Source organism: Pimephales promelas, chromosome 21 (genome assembly GCF_988280905.1).
Source record: "Pimephales promelas chromosome 21, fPimPro1.hap1.1, whole genome shotgun sequence".
NCBI lineage: Eukaryota > Metazoa > Chordata > Actinopteri > Cypriniformes > Leuciscidae > Pimephales > Pimephales promelas.
This window is the reverse complement of record NC_142789.1, coordinates 5,218,873-5,233,434: the sequence shown is the minus strand read 5'-3', so window position 1 is coordinate 5,233,434 and position 14,562 is coordinate 5,218,873. Positions and strand designations below refer to the sequence as shown.

Below are 14,562 nucleotides of genomic sequence, written 5' to 3'. Positions count from 1 at the left end.
CAGTGTTTCTGTCTTGTCTTCCAGCACAAATATCGAATCATTCTTAAATCAAGACACATTTACTGGAGAAGAACAATGACTGAAGTGAATTTATACTTAAAATAAGATAACTTCATTCTAAAGGAAAACATTGACCTCATGGGCAGATATTTGTTATTATTTTAAGCAAAAACTTATTTGATTTTAAAACATTTTTTAGTAAACAAGACTTAATATCTTCAGTCAATTTGCTTCTCCAGTAAATGTATCGTGATTTAAGAATGTTTCAATATTTGTACAGATTCATAATCAATTCTTTTTGAGTAAGAAAGATGTATTAAAAGTGGAAATTGCAATTATTAAGTGGAATCAGAATCAGTTCTTCAATCCCATCTATAACATAAATTCCTCCGTCATACACTGCTTTTTTTTAACTAAACGGCAAACACATCTAATTAAAAAATCATGGCGAGGACATCACAACCATGAGCTCATTAACATATGACCTCCCATCAGCAATACCTACACAGCGTTGAGCCAATCACAGCAGAGCTCATTAAAATACTGAAGTCTCAAAGGGATAATTCACCCAAATCATGAAGTCATCATCCATTCATTCTAGGTGTGTCCATGGTTAACCGGTTAACCGATTAACCGTTTAAAATTGCATAACCGAGTGAAACCTTTTTGCTCGGTTAAGTGGCGTCAATACATATTTGCACAAAACTTTTGCGTTTTTTTTCTGATTGTCGTTAAAAAAATATTGTGAAATGACAGCGTTTCTATTAACGGTGTTATGCGACTAAAACTTTTTTTTTCCTTTCGCGATAAGCCATTCCAAAAATGATGGCAACGGACGTTGGTATTTCACAGCCACCGCACTAGACATTATTATTATTTATGGAAGGAGTCGTGGTGTGTCATCCAAGCATTAATGGCAGGGAAAGTCACAGAGTTTCTGTGTGTTTCTCCCTCATTTCTGCTCCGCGGTCTTGATTGTGGCATTTCTTTGAGGTTTTGTCTAGTAGGCTATTCCTTGTATCTTTTATGAATTTTAAAAAAGAACTCTGCCTCGTATACGTCCAAACGGTCAGTGTACTTTTGTGTTCATTCGTTTCCCCTTATTTAATCTGTAGGCCTAATTGCAAAACGAAAAATAAACGGTTGTATTTTGTAAAACGCGGAGTTGAACACCAAAATGTTCATTTGAACTTTAGGACTACGTCAAATGCTGCGCAAAAATATATAGGCTATATATCGACGAATTTTCAGATATTTGTTTGATTTTTTTGCTCCTTTAAACATTTAAAATTTTTGAAAAATGAATATGGAAAAAAAAAAGATTTTACTGGTTTTCTGAGGCCAAATTAGAACCTGGAAATTATATTTTCCCCGCAGTGCTGAATGTGAAGAGCCGTAACAGCCTACAGAAAGGGGATTTATGGATGATTTATAAGATATAATAAATGTGTCTGATAATAAAATAATATAAAATAACAAGGCATTAATTGTTTATTAATAAACTATTGTTTTCTAAATCAGTTTCTGATAAAAACAAATCTCCATCCCCGGATGCACCTTTAGAGAGAAATACATAATTAGATAGGCTACATAATTACATAGTCAGAAGATATTGGCTTTTGATTCGAATTTGTTCGTTTTAAATTGGACATTTAAAGCTTTAGTCTACTCAGACAAATTTAAAACGAACAAATTCGAATGCGGTGGCTGTTTCAGTTCTCGCGCTTCAGTTCACGGAGATCATGAAGCGTGCCTGTTTGTTAAAGCACAACGTTTTCTTGTTATTGTGAGTTTACGCAAATAAATGTATTTGCGAATAATGTATTATTATTTTCTGTATGACCAGAAATGAAAGAGTATTTTAAGTTCTTTCCACTGAAAGAACTGCAATGAAACTGCATGTTCACATGGGCGACTCGCAGCCTCCACACTAAGCACACACACTGGATATGCGTCAAAATATTGTGTTTAAATTGTGGTTTGTTCCTTTTTTGGATAAAAGCGTCTTCTACATATGCAGCCTATAAAATGTTGCAATAATGATGATGATTATTATTATTTGCGGACACAGAGTTTTTGCGAAATGGACGTGTTGCCAATGTGCGTATTTTCAATTGGCAATTTCAGTTTGAAGGGTGATGGAAACGCGCCTACTTTAATTGCTCTGAACTTACCACTGCGTTTTATTTCTATAAATTAATTTAGTTTCATATGGGGTCCAACCAGTTATTAAAGGTGTTAAAAATTATCTCGAGGTTCCGGCGCGCACACTATGGTTAACCGAGTATTAACCGATAAGGGCCTCGGTTAACGGTTAATGAAAAACTTGAAAACGTGCAGCCCTAATTCATTCTCAAAATATTGTATGTTCCACACAAGGAAGAGGGTCATACAAGTTTGGAATAACATGAGTAAAGTCGACAATCTTAATGTTTCCATTTAAAGCTACAATGGCAAAACTGCCTGTTCAAATACATGCATGTATGCACTTGAGCGATGCTTTTAGCCAAAGTGGCATTACAATACATCCACGATGAAGATGTTTATCAGATCCATTCCCTGAGAAATGAACACAAGAAAGGGCCTCGCTATATGTATTTGGTGTGACACACAATGTGTAAAAGTGAATGGGATCTGACATGGGAAAAGAGAAGCAAATGGTGACAAAAAAGCTGCCAAATTACTTCAGAAATCAGGATTTGTTTGGTTATTTCTGGAGCTTGATAACCCCCGTCCCCATCAGTGTTACTTTATGATTAACTATAATAACCCCAGTCCATATCCACTATCACTGCATGGAAAAGAGCAGTGTGAACTTTCTACTAAATATCTCCTTTTTACATGCGTGTTCAATGATAACTTAAAGGCTCAGTAGTCATGTTTTTTCAACAAAACCCCCCTTGACGGACATTATAATTAACTCGGAGAGAAAAAAATATATAAAAAGAACAGAATATGACCCTTTCAATTCTGTTCACGCGTGTGAAAGTGACGTCACACTGAATCCTCAGACGAGAGTTGCAGGTCAAGAGTGAGTCTAAACGCTATCTCTTCACCCCCAATTTACCCTTCCCTGCTTCTCCTCCTCCTCCCTGCCTCCAGACACTCATAAAACTGTGAACGACCCCAAGCGGGTGGAGATGAGACACACACTGCCTTCAATAAACACTCTCATGAAAGATTAGCCCACGGACTTGCTGCTGTCATTGTACAGTTTCATTCTTCAATGGCAATCCAGTGACAACAGTGAGGAGAAGAGCAGAACTAACACGCTTGCCTCGACCTCTGGTGAAGATGTTATTATTTAGAAAATAAGTAATTTAGATCTATATTTGTACACTATTATTTCCTCTGTGTGTGACTTTGGTTTGACTTTTTGGAAGCCTGAAAAAAAGGCATGAAATGTTGCAGAAAATTCTATTCTGTGATGTCACATGGTAAAAGAAATCAAAATATCTATAGGGTGTGTTTCCATTTTTGGAAAAGGATGTATGGTATATTAGTGGCTGTTCAGTATCGCGGTCAATATTTTGCGGTCGCAATTATACAAGTCTGTCATATCGGCTACATAAAATTATTATTGTGTGTTTGGGACATGGATTTTAATGGTGAGACTTGTGTTTTTGTAATCAGGCTCTCAAAAAATATAGAAAAAACTTGGATTTAGATATATCAGCCAATATATCGGTTATCGGCTTTCAAATATAAGAAATATCGGTTTTCGGTATCGGGCAAAATTTTCATATAAACATATATTTTTATAATATATATATACATATATATATATATATCTATGACTGACCTGATGTGGGACGAGACCCAGTGATGTTGGTGGTTCATTCATCCGGTCATCGCTGCTACTGGCAACTGCGTAACCTCTGGCAGAAAAACACAGATTTATGCTTAGAGACTTTCTGTTAGTGTGTGTGTGTGTGTGTGTGGTGGGGGCAAGAATTGCACAATAACTTTATTTATAGTTCTGTCTGTATCATCTCAGTGAGCTTCTGTGAGGGTTTACACATGCCCAACAAAGGGGAGTTTAGCGTTTCAGGCGTTTTCCAAAAGTTTCTCATCCGCACGGAAACACTTAAAAACGCTAGTGTGAACGGAAGGGTTTCTAAACGAAAACACCGTTTTCAAATCCAGAGTTAGACGAAAGATCAGAACCAATCAGAGTGTCCTGCTGTGCCAGAGCGCATATCAAGAAAATGTATTTTAAAATCCCCCACATTATTAATTCTCTTTGACTTTAATGTGGTTCCTGAAAGCAGAAGTGGATCTCTTATCATCTATTGCTCCACATCTGAAGGCTTTTCTCCCGGCTCTATGATGGCGTAATGCATCTGAAGAGAGACTGACTGCATGCCAGCACTATCTAGAGCACTGATAGGAACGGACCCTGCATTTTAAAGTCTCCCTTGGATAGTAAACATGAATAAAAGCTTTCTATACTCTCTCATTCATCTGGAAATACATAAAAAGCAATATACAGGCTTTTTCTGCACTACAAATATGACATTACAGCGTAAGTGCTATTCCATATTTTTGTAGGGTTTGAAAATGCGGCCTATTTGGATGAGAGTAGTTTTCTAAACGACAGTGAGTTACAAAATTACAAAATACAATTTGCGTGATTTTGCTCTATTTATTGATTTTATGTTATTCATCGTTCCCACACCTTGGTTAACATCAAATTAAAGGACCTTTCAATGAATTTCCAAGTCCATAACATTCAAGGACTTAATGTGGGGACAATTCAAGTGAGAGCAAGGTTAAATAATGTATGTAAGGTACCTTGTTACAGTTTTCATCTGTCAAACAACTAGGCAAAAAGATTTTTTTTTGGCATTTTTTTGGCAGAGATCTGATGTTCCATTTGTCATATTTATGTTTTGCATTAAACCGAAAAATATTTGGTACATCCTAATCCTATACAAAAATAATGATTAAATAAATATTATATAAAATAAAAAATGTGTCAAGGTCCTGGAACTGATTATGTCAACATGACAACTTGACAGCTCAACAATAAAACATGAGAATGAGAAGACATGGTTTAAAAAAAAAAAAAACTCCATTATGCCTGTTTACAGCGCATGTTCTCTAGACTCTGTCGCTATGAAAAAAGAAAAAAGATGCAAATATGCATTAACCACCAAATAAATGACTGGGACCTGAGTCTATGTAAGTTACGGGACAAATCCACTGTCTATGGACAAATCGTGTCTCGGATTTATTTGATTCGGAACGCATCATTTTACATTTAAATAAGGGACAAAAAAAAAGAAAAATTCTCTGTATTCTTCTTTGGTGAGCTAAATATCTTGAAACTTGCATTTTCCACGCATCACATTTCGGTGGTTTCAGCCTATTTTTGCAATGTTTCACGGTGTGTCTGTGAAATGTTAAGGTACCATCGTAGTAGTTTCATGCTCATGTGAACGTCATGGCAACGTACAACGAAGTGCCTTACGTGGGAAACACTTGACTAGAGAATGTCTAATATGGGACTTGACTTAACCATTGGACTTAACGTGTAAATACGCGTAGCTAACGCAAATCAAGCAAGCTAGTGTGCATAGGCCACAAAGTGTTGGCGAAATAACACATTAGCGGACCAGAGAGAATAATATGGATTTTTTTTTTCCAGAAAACTTAAATTCAAGTACTTTCAAGGACCTGTATCTATGCATGTTTATTTTCAAGAACTTTCCAGGGCCTTGAAAACAAAAAAATCAGATTCACAAACTTTGCCGAAGATTGGTACTTAAACGATAGCTCAAGTAGGACAAATTTCCAATCCCAAACACGCTCAAAGTGCTCCACCAATCACAACACACTGGTCCAGCCGACCAATCAGAGCACAGTGTGCTTTTCAGAAGGAGGGGCTTCATAGAGACAGGAAGTAAACAGAGCGTTACTGACACACTGGGAAGAGAGGAGCCACAACAATGGAGAATATGAGGAAATAATCAACATTCAAGCAGGAAAACCTGTGGAAGCTTGTTTCGGCCAAAGAATAAAACAGTTTAATAGATAATTGCGACTTTTTTATCTCACAATTACGAGTATAAATCTCACAATTCTGACTTTTTGGTAAGGTTCATTAGTTAACTACCTTAGTTAACATGAACAAAGAATGAACAGCTGGATTTTTATGAACTAACATTAACTTTATAAATATTGTAACAAATGTATTGCTTGTGGTTAATTCATGTCAGTTAATGCATTAACTCATTTTTTCTAATGAACCTTATTATAAAGTCCTATCGACTTTTTTTCTCGCAGTTCCGACTTTATATCGACTTATATCTCTCAATTGCATGTTATAAAGTCAGAATTGCAAGTTCTGACATCCTTTCTCAGAGATATAAACTCTAAAATCTTTATAACACACAATTGCGACTTTATATCACGCAATTCTGAGGTAAAATTCAGAATTGTGAAATAACTTTTCACTTTTTTATAACAAGCTTCCATAAAAAACTTGTTCTAGTAGAGCCCCAGAACAATATCAAGATTAAGACCTCTTTAACTAAGCTCATCGTCTGTGTATTTGGAATCTACTTCATGATGGAACTCGCAGTGTAAACACAGTACTCACTAAATGGCATAGAAAAATGACTAGCTGTAAAATATATATACATATATAGACATATATGATTTACAGTAGTTGAAGTGAATGAATGGCACGTACCCCTCTGGGTGCTGGAGAACAGACACCATCAGCTCCACAGCAAGAGCTCCAGCGATCATGGCCAGACCCGGGCGGCTCACTGTACACTGCTGGTCTAGAGTCCTGTCTCTGGTGGACTAATGAGGGGAGAACAGTTCACTACTGAGGGCAGAATAGTTCACTATTGAAGGGAGAATAGTTCACTAATGAGGGGAGAACAGTTAACTAATGAGGGGAGAACAGTTCACTAGCAAGGGTTAAACGACAGCCGAAACCACAAATCATGGAAACCAAACCTTTTCATTATGGCTTTTGCACCGGGTAGTTCTAGGAACTCGCCGCCAGGGTGGTTTCCCGAGAACTGACGGTTCTAAAGCGAAACCTAAGCCACACAGTGCTTGCGTTCTCTGTGTTCATTAGTTAATGATCTGTCTAACAGTCCTGTCTAATACATCATTAGATAGTAGACAGTAATGAATGTCCAGTGTTGCTGAGGAGAAACACATAATCATGTTTTTCTCGGTTGTGTTGGGTTTTCTCCTCAGCATAAAGGTTAAGAGTTCAATCTCTGTTTTACATGTTCGTAGAGTTAGTTTCTGAAGTAAATATATAGGCTATAATCTGCGTTTACACTGCTTTTTAAATGATGGCGGGTGCTGGTGTTTCGTGTGCGTTCGGCCAATTAGCGAATAACGTCACTGTAAGGAGGAGTAAATGAGTTCCAAGAACTAAAATCGTTCTTCTGCCAATAGTTCCAGGAACTATGGAAAGGTTCCTCCGGTGCGAAAGCCCCTATTATTCAGTTTGGAGATCATTTTCAATCATATTTTGCTTCAGGTTATGATTTCCAGCTAAGAGTGTCCATTGAATTCAAGGCACTTTAAGCATATGATTGACTGGTTTGAGCTAGAATTTAATAAAATACATGTCCAGAGAAAAAAATAATTTCCCTACGGATATGAAAGTAATTGATTAAAACTCACATCTCCGGGGGCGACCACATCATTACAGAAGTAGCAGCCGAGGCGGTGTCCGGGTATGTTGGAGAATAGAGACGCTCCTGAGAATTAATACAAGTAGATGTATTAATAGCAGAATAACAAGAACACACCTCAGAATCTCAGAATACAGCATCCCTATACAAGCTGACCAATGAAACTCTATGAATCCTGATCAGTGAAGGCTGTGAACCAATCCTGCGAATGAATAGATTTGAACATGTGATCATGTCTCGTATTGCACTTATTAGTGTACAAACATCTCCAAAAGCAAAATAAATGTTTGAATCTTTCTGGAAGATGGAAGTCAGTTTGAATTTTTTGTCATTAGATGACAGTTTTACAATATATCGGACACCATATCGGTATCGGCCGATATATGTTCATTTTTAATGTGATCATTATCGGCCCGATTAGCAAATGTGGCCGATGTATTAAAGCTGATAAATAAAGTATTATTTCCTTTAGATGCGACTGTTCAACATGATGGTTTTGAATCGCTTGAAATATGATCGGAATCACTTCAAAAAGGAAAATACAGTAAAGTGCAACACAAGTCTGTCATATCGGCTACATACAATTATAATGAGAAGATAATTATAATTATGTGTTTGGGACATAGAGTTTAAATGTTGAAATTTGTGTTTTTGTAATCAGGCTCTCAAAACAAATAGACAACAAACAATTTTGGATTTAGATTTATCGGCCAATATAGCGGTTATCGGCTTTCAAATATAAAGAATTATCGGTATCAGCCGATAAATATGTAAATATCATATCGGCGCATGCCTAATTTTATTCATAGAAGAAATGTTAATTTTCAATCAACATTGCAGGATTGGATGTGTTTGCGAGCCTACGTTGCAATTAAATAACAGTGTTTTACTATGACAGTTGTAATAAAACACTTTGGTTACACTTTTTGTAACCATGTGTCTCTGTTACAGTCAGGGGTGTAAAGTAACGAATTACAAATACTCACGTTACTGTAATTAAGTAGTTTTTTTCAGAAATTGTACTTTTTTGAGTAAGTTTAAAATTGTGTAATTTTACTTTTACTTGAGTACATTTTAAGTGATGTATCGGTACTTTTTCTCCGCTATTTTCCTTCTGTTTGTGGCCGTTACTCGTTACATGCTTGTTTTAATTTTTTATCCATCAACGTGATTGGATCGAGTAATCGGTCTCGTGACTGTCATCAATTCAAATTAAGCATAGAAAACGTACCGCCTATTCCTGCTGTTACTCGTGACTGCTGTGGATGTGCATTCATCACGCATCGATTCAATCCAGATATCAGCGTCTTCTTCTATGCTAAGGTACATTGCACATTTCTGCTTAATATGATATTTATAGGCTGGCCTGTCTACATGGCCTAACATTTGGTCTGAGGTTGGGGGTATTGCGAGACGAGTTCATAATGCGGTGAATTCCCGCTCCCATTTACTTCACAATCACATTATAGAGAGACGCACGTCACGATCTGTGCACTGCCGCGTCTCGCGCTCGCCATGCCGCCAGATTCAGAATCAGTGCACCATGTCGTTAACTTGAACTGCATTACTTAATAAGAAATTAGCACAGCTCGTTAATAAACAGCGTTTTTTGATGGATCCATTATATGATCCGTCTTCATTTGGAAAGTGCACTTGCACAAAAACATTTTTCATGTTGAACTTTTTTTTTTTTTTTTTGGATGCATGCTGCTGATAAAACAGACAAAGTGTGTTTGTTTCTTTTGTAGAAGTTTCCTGGATATAACTTCCCTATTTAATGCACGATTTTCCTTACAAATTATATTATCAGCATTACAATGTGAGTAAATGTAGCCTTGTAAAATGTAAGGGATGATGCCACCCTTCTAGAACAATGCATTTACGTTTAAATTGTAACATATTTAATAGCATGGAATAAAAGTGTGTAATTAGTGTTAGCTCACTATCTTAGCCTTTTTCAGTGCATTAGTTGAGGTAATATGATAATATTAGTGATTCTCATTTATCAAAACACTAACATTGGTACCGTTTTGGAGAGAAATTGGGTATTTTTTTTATTTTATTTAACCCATCTCTTGGTGTGTAATGCTGAACTATCATATGAGTTTCTAAAGGTTTTTGAATTCTTTGCACAGTTATAACATGCTCAGGCCCAGTGGCTTTTTGCCTAATTTTAAATGCTTTTCCCCCCAAATAATATGATTTAAATGGTGATGAGTGTACTGATTTGATGCATTTTAAAAAGATGGATGATAGATATTCTTCAATCTTTCTTACAAAGAACAAATGTGAATTCCAGTATGTGCATTTTTTTTAATTTATAAATTGTAGTGCACAGTGTTTATTATAAGGGTTAGAATCCGCACCTCAGTACTCAATACTCACTACTCTTGAGTACTTTTAAATAAGCTACTTTTTTACTCTTACTCAAGTAGTTTTTTGGACAAGTACTTTTTACTCTACTCACACTACATTTTTTGGAATGTAATGGTACTTTTACTTGAGTATGTTTTTTCAGTACTCTTTCCACCACTGGTTACAGTATAAATATACTTGAAAGCTTTTTACCAGTTGTGCCTGAACATTAAAATGTAACTAAAAATAACTATGTTTAGAAGCATTTTTAATAGGGATGCACACATTTTTGTCTGATAAAGATAACCGATAATTCTGTATATTTGAAAGCCGATAACCGATATATTGGCCGATAAATCTAAATCCAAATTTTTTTTATAATTTTTGTGAGCCTGATTACAAAAATAAGTCATGCATCAAACAAACGTATTTCAACCGAATCTGATATGGTGGCCGATAAATCGTGCATCCCTAACCGATAATTATGTATATTTGAAAGCCGATAACCGATATATTGGCCGATAAATCTAAATCCACATTTTTTTATTATTTTTTGTGAGCCTGATTACAAAAACAAGTCATGTATCAAACAAACATATATCAACCGAATCCGATATGGTGGCCGATAAATCGTGCATCCCTAACCGATAATTATGTATATTTGAAAGCCGATAACCGATATATTGGCCGATAAATCTAAATCCAAATTTTTTAAATAATTTTTGTGAGCCTGATTACAAAAACAAGTCATATATCAAACAAACATATCAACCGAATCCGATATGGTGGCCGATAAATCGTGCATCCCTAACCGATAATTATGTATATTTGAAAGCCGATAACCGATATATTGGCCGATAAATCTAAACCCAAATTTTTTTTTTATAATTTTTGTGAGCCTGATTACAAAAACACAAGTCTCACCATTAAAATCCATGTCCCAAGTCACAATTATAATGATGTTCTCATAATTGTATGTAGTCGATGTGACAGACTTGTGCTGTACTTTACTGTATTTCCCTTTTTTGAAGTTATTCCAACATATTTCAAGTGATTCAAAACCATCAGTCGCATCTGAAGGGTCTCAGCTAAAGGAAATAATAAATTATTCATCGTCTTTATTATATCGGCCACATTTTCCAATCAAGTACTGTATATAATGACAACATTAAAAATAAGCACATATCAACCGAATCCGATATGGTGGCCGATAAATCGTGCATCCCTACTTATTAACATTTATAACATAAGCCTCCTACAAAACTGAGCAACACATATCAGTACAATCCATTCTTGGCATGAACAAACATACACAACATTTTACAGATTTCTTTTGAGTTGGTATTACATAAGAAATATTGTAGACTCTATACAACGTGATAAATGCACCAAATTAGTTGCATGCAGTACCTAACAGAACCAAACTATTAATAAAAATGACTGTAAATGAATGTTAATAAAAAAAAAAAAAACATGGAAAAAGCAAGTAATCATGACCCAAAGGTAATTATCACAGATATGATCATGCCAATTCAGGCTAAAGTTGCATTTTCAAGATTTTTCACCTGCTGAAAACACACCTTACACACTCACTGGCATCAGAAACACACACTGAGTCACGAGCCGTCACACAGATGTGCTCCTGTGTTCCAGATCGACGGAGTGAGAAATAACAGAACTGAATGCAGGGGTCTTGGTTTTACAAGCTGTAGCTTGACACAGTCTTAAAACACGGCTCTCATGCAGTGACACAGAACATAAGCAACATAAGATTCATTTGTTCTTCAATTCCATGATATTCTCAGGTTTTTATTGAGCACATGCATCTCTGTCTTAACTATGAGGACTTTGAGGTTTACTGTAGACCAGGGTTATTACCGCTTACTAAAAATACAGTCCTATTCAGATGGTAATTGTTTCTCATGTGGATGTCTGTAAAAATGAATTAGAATGGCACCTCAGTGAGAAAACCTGTGCATACGGATGGAGATTTATTAAAGGTGGAGGGGGGAGTTTTATAATCCCACGAACCCGGGAATGCACTGCTCACGTGATCAGCAGGCGATATATGCTTGACCGCCTGCTGTAAACAAAATGCTATATGCTTGGAATAATATGAACAAATTAGTACTTAATTTGATAATAGGCAAATAATGTTCTATTTATTATTTAATTATTTAATTCTCATTTTGAAAAATAGATAGCTAGATGCCTGTATATTTGAAATGGTTCTTATATTCTTAGATGTCATTTTAAAAATATGGTCATCTTGTGGTGAAAATCCAGCGTTTAATGATGTTTATGTGTCTATGTGGTGTTTTTAATATGCTTTAAGACAAAACGTGTTTAAATTCATAGTTTGACAGCATTAATGAGTATTTTTTGATTAAAACTGCAGTGAACCAAATACAGTCTCAAAAACACGGTTTGAAATCGCTGTTGTTTCTGACGTCACAAAGGATCAGATCACATGTGATCAGTGGATCTGTGAGTTGAGTGAGTGAGTGAGTGAGTGGAGGTGGGGCTCATTTGCATATTCATGGAACCACCTATATTAAATGTGGGTATATTTGTGGCAATAGCCAACAATACATTGTATGGGTCAAATCATTATGATATTAAGTAAAGATCATGTTCCATGAAGATATTTAGTAAATTTCCTACCGTAAATATGTAAATCATGCATTTTTGTGAGTGAATGCAGCACTATTGCCAACATAAATGCACAACTTTAAAGGAATTTTCTCAATGTTTAGATTTTTTTTGCACCCCCAGATTTACAAATACAAATACAAACCATACATCAATGGAAAGATTATTTATTCATCTTTCAGATGACATAACGCACCTGGAGTGAGAGTGGATGCTGGCGTTGAGGAACACGAGGAGCTGGAAGAAGCAGACATGGGGCTGGACTCCTCAGACTGTGGCTCTTTGGGTTTCTTTAGGCCGTGTCTCATCACCACAAACGTGTCGAATCCCAGAGCAGCGTTGACTATCAACTGCAGAGACACACACATATTAGCAGCTTCACAGATTGGAAAAAATCCAAAAGTAAACCCATTTACTTTGGATTTGCTCTCAGACTTTTTGAGCTAGCACCTGTACTACTATTTTTCCTAATAACTATTAATATAATTAAATTACTTTTTCCTTACACTACTGTTCAAAAGTGTGAGGTTTGTAAGTTTGTATAATGTTTTGAAAGAAGTCTCATAAGCCTAGTTCACACTACGTGATTTTAAGCCCGATTTAAGCCCGATTTGCAAATCGTTGAGTCGCCGACAAGTCAGGGTGTTATCACGTGCAAATCGCGGGCGATTAGCGGACGATTAACGCTCGCCAATCCGTTAGTGTGAAAGAGCCAACAACGCACCAAAGACAGCTCGCAGACAGCTCGCAGACAGGTCACCGAGCTCAGAAAAATATCTAGCATGCTAGATATCTCGAGCAGTCGCGCGACTCAATCTCAGTGATGTCATGAGTACAGCCAATCATAGCAACGCATGGGTTGAGGACACCAGGTAAATCTTACTTTTTCTTTTCTGCATTTTTTTTTCTCAGAGCAGATCGTCGAGCAAACAGTGTGCAGCACTAGTTTCTGTCTGACGTCCATATTCGCGTGTTGTGTTCTTCTCTGCAGTTTCGCGTCATTTCTGGTTCGTTTTATTGCGTGGTTTTTCGTGACAAAACATGGTTTCTAGACCAGATAGAATCGTGTTGATGTCAACTCGTTATTTGTTTGATTATTTTCAGGATTTAGACCGTACTATAGTACTGAAACAGCTCTCATTGAGTCACAAATGATATGCTCTTATCATCCGATCGTGGTTGTATCTCTATGTAGTGCGTTGTTAACTCGTGTAGTGAGTTACCTCCTGTTGTGGATCAATCACGTTGTGTTGTGTGGTGTGAACAGCTAAACAACTTGAACACTCATGATTTCACTGAGAGCAAGTCATGTAGTGTGAACTGCACAGTTCAGCCCGACATTTTAAAATCATGTAGTGTGAACTAGGCTTTATGCTCACCAAGACTGCATTATTTGATCAAAATGTGAATATATAGTAAAGTGTAATTTATTCACGTGATCAAAGCTGAATTTTCAGCACCATTACTCCAGTCTTCAGTGTCACATGATCCTTCAGAAACCACTCTAATATGATGATTTGATGCTCAAGAAACATTTATGATTATTATTAATGTTGAACACAGTTTCAAATTGTTTTGTAAAAACTTTTGTACATTTTCAGAATTCTTTGATGAATAGAATCCTCAAAAGAACAACATTTATTTGTAAAAGAATCTTTAGAACATCATGAATGTCTTTATTGTCCCTTTTGATCAATTTAATGCATCCTTGCTGAATAAAAGTATTCATTTCTTTAAAAAAAGAAAAATTACAGACCACAAACGTTTGAATGATAGTGTTTATATCGTCATTTTCCATTCCATCATTCCAGTCTAGGTGAGTGACAACATTCTCATTAGATGGTCAATGTATTTTAAATCAAGAAAAAAATCTCTATTGCGTGAC

General features: G+C 36.1%; 1 protein-coding gene across 1 annotated transcript in view; it reads right to left on the bottom strand.

Annotated features, from left to right (window-relative positions):
- Window positions 1–14,562, bottom strand: part of atg7 (ATG7 autophagy related 7 homolog (S. cerevisiae)) — a 99,388-nt gene that overhangs the window by 45,043 nt on the left and 39,783 nt on the right. Inside the window, exons 14-17 of the mRNA XM_089125170.1 lie at window positions 12,874–13,027; window positions 7,660–7,736; window positions 6,698–6,813; window positions 3,803–3,878 (exon numbers count right to left, since the gene is read on the bottom strand). Of these exons, the coding sequence (XP_088981296.1) occupies window positions 3,803–3,878; window positions 6,698–6,813; window positions 7,660–7,736; window positions 12,874–13,027 (423 nt within the window). The remainder of the gene's footprint in view (window positions 1–3,802; window positions 3,879–6,697; window positions 6,814–7,659; window positions 7,737–12,873; window positions 13,028–14,562) is intronic.